General features: G+C 42.8%; 1 protein-coding gene across 1 annotated transcript in view; it reads left to right on the forward strand.

Moving 5' to 3' along the window:
• Window positions 1–86, forward strand: part of LOC104626077 — a gene marked incomplete at its 3' end in the record, with an annotated part of 49,566 nt that extends 49,480 nt beyond the window's left edge. The window contains exon 5 of the mRNA XM_010293901.1: window positions 37–86. Coding sequence (XP_010292203.1) covers window positions 37–86 — 50 coding nt within the window. The remainder of the gene's footprint in view (window positions 1–36) is intronic.
• Between the last annotated feature and the right edge of the window lie 1,832 nt (window positions 87–1,918).

Genomic DNA, 1,918 nt, shown 5'->3' on the forward strand with positions numbered 1-1,918 from the left:
AGAGCGGTATGCTTTGGCGATATTTCTTAACTACAGAAAGGATGGTAACTTTGGACTCAGGGAACTTGGCTTGAAGAACTTGACAGGTAAGTGAAACTCGCAAATGTTATGGAATAGTTGAAAGAAAAAAATGAGCTTGTTGAATACTTGTCCTAGTGCCCTCAGTCACTTGCCTTCTGCAAATAACAGAGGTGCCACGGGAGGCTGGAAGTTGTACACTGTTTGAGAGGCTTGTCAGGAGCTCATTTCGTTCCCTTTTTGGTTCACAACTGTACTTTTCTCAGTACCGATCAAAGGCTGTGTATGGAAGTTATGCCCAGAGCGTATTCAAAACAAAAATAGTTGTTGAAAAAGTAGATGAGCCTTTTTCTTAGTTTTGAGAACATGAGCATGTTGGTTTCCTAGTGATCCTCAGTTATTGCATGTGTGTAGCTCTAGGTGTTGTGTGTTTTCTGCCAAGCTAGCTTAGCTTTAGTGTCCCCTCTGCCTCTGCTCTTGCTGCTGACTGTGTCACCATTGTTCTGGCACTGGGGAGTGGGAGGAGAGGAAGGGGATGGGAGGAGGAGACTGTATTTTTGGTGTGTTTAATTTTAGAACTCCCTTTTCTAAGCAGAAATAGTGTATTATATGTAGTGAGAGAAGTGCTTATTTTCTTGAGACAAAAATTTAAGTCAAGTCCACGGTTTTATGTTACTCTGTAAATTCAGGGCTGGATCATGATGTGGGGTAGATCAACATTTCATTTCTCCCAGCTGAGGATCTACAGTCAGTGGTTTGGGAGATTAGAAATAGGCTAAATATCACTGGACTGTAACTTAATAAAGTGCAGGCATTGGCAGACTCATTTTAGGGAGGTCATGGGAAGTATTTTATTTATACCTGGTTCCTCATCAGCTGTGATCATTTCTACCCTAACCTTTGGTAATTGTAGAATGGCCTTATTTCTGCTAGTGGCTAAATGCTGACTGAAAATCACTGACCTGAGCTGGATGTGGCGTTTGAGCTTGTGTACAGAGAGGTGGGAGCCTTCTGAACTATATTTAGGCACCCTTCACTCTCTGCTTTTTTCGTGTTGCAGTATTCAGAGCAGCACGCAAGTGCTTAGAGTTCCCTGTTCAAGCCTCACGGGACTGTACCGCTAACCTTTCGAAAACAGGAGGGAAAAGGCAGCTTGAAATATTTTACAAAATGAAACGGTTTTGGCTGAGTTTTTCAGATCAGGCTCTTTCTTCTGGTCATATTTTTAACAGTTTTCTTTACTGAGACTATCATGCTGATATCAGAGTGCTTTCCAAGGTCTCTAAATCCCTGCTATCTACTACTCTCTATCACTGTCATAATCCAATTTCCTCCTCTTCTGTTCCCACATTTCTTACCATCTTTCTGATTTAGGGTTTTCACTGTGAATGTCTATGCCCTTACATAATACAGAGCCACAGCATCACATAATAATAGTATTTCTGTTTCTTTGTATACTTTTTTCTTGGCTTGTGGGTCTCAAAATGCTTTGTAAAAGACATTAGTCGGGGTGAAACTGAGGCAGAGAGGTGATGTGAGGCCAAGGCCAGAGAAGGACTGGAAACCCTTTCCTCTGAGCCTTAGGCTGTTGTTCTGCCAGGAAATGAGGGTTGTATTTTCAGTGCTTGTTTAACCATGGCTTTGTCGCTCAGTAAGGTAAAGAAACGTTGTCTTGTAGGCTCTGGCTCAAGATTTTGTTCTTGGACCAGGCTGTCCTGCGCCATTAGGCAGTTCGTCTGACTCCAGACATTCTCTCCAGAAGCCACTTTTATGTGACAGGCACGGCACCAAAACTGCCCAGCAAATAGCTGGACTTTCTTTTCAAGTGTCGTAAGAAAACCTGCCTTACCTCAGCCTCTGGATCTTTCCCAACACGAGATCATCACAGCCACTTCATCTG

This window comes from Phaethon lepturus, unplaced genomic scaffold, assembly GCF_000687285.1.
Source record: "Phaethon lepturus isolate BGI_N335 unplaced genomic scaffold, ASM68728v1 scaffold7469, whole genome shotgun sequence".
Taxonomy (NCBI): domain Eukaryota; kingdom Metazoa; phylum Chordata; class Aves; order Phaethontiformes; family Phaethontidae; genus Phaethon; species Phaethon lepturus.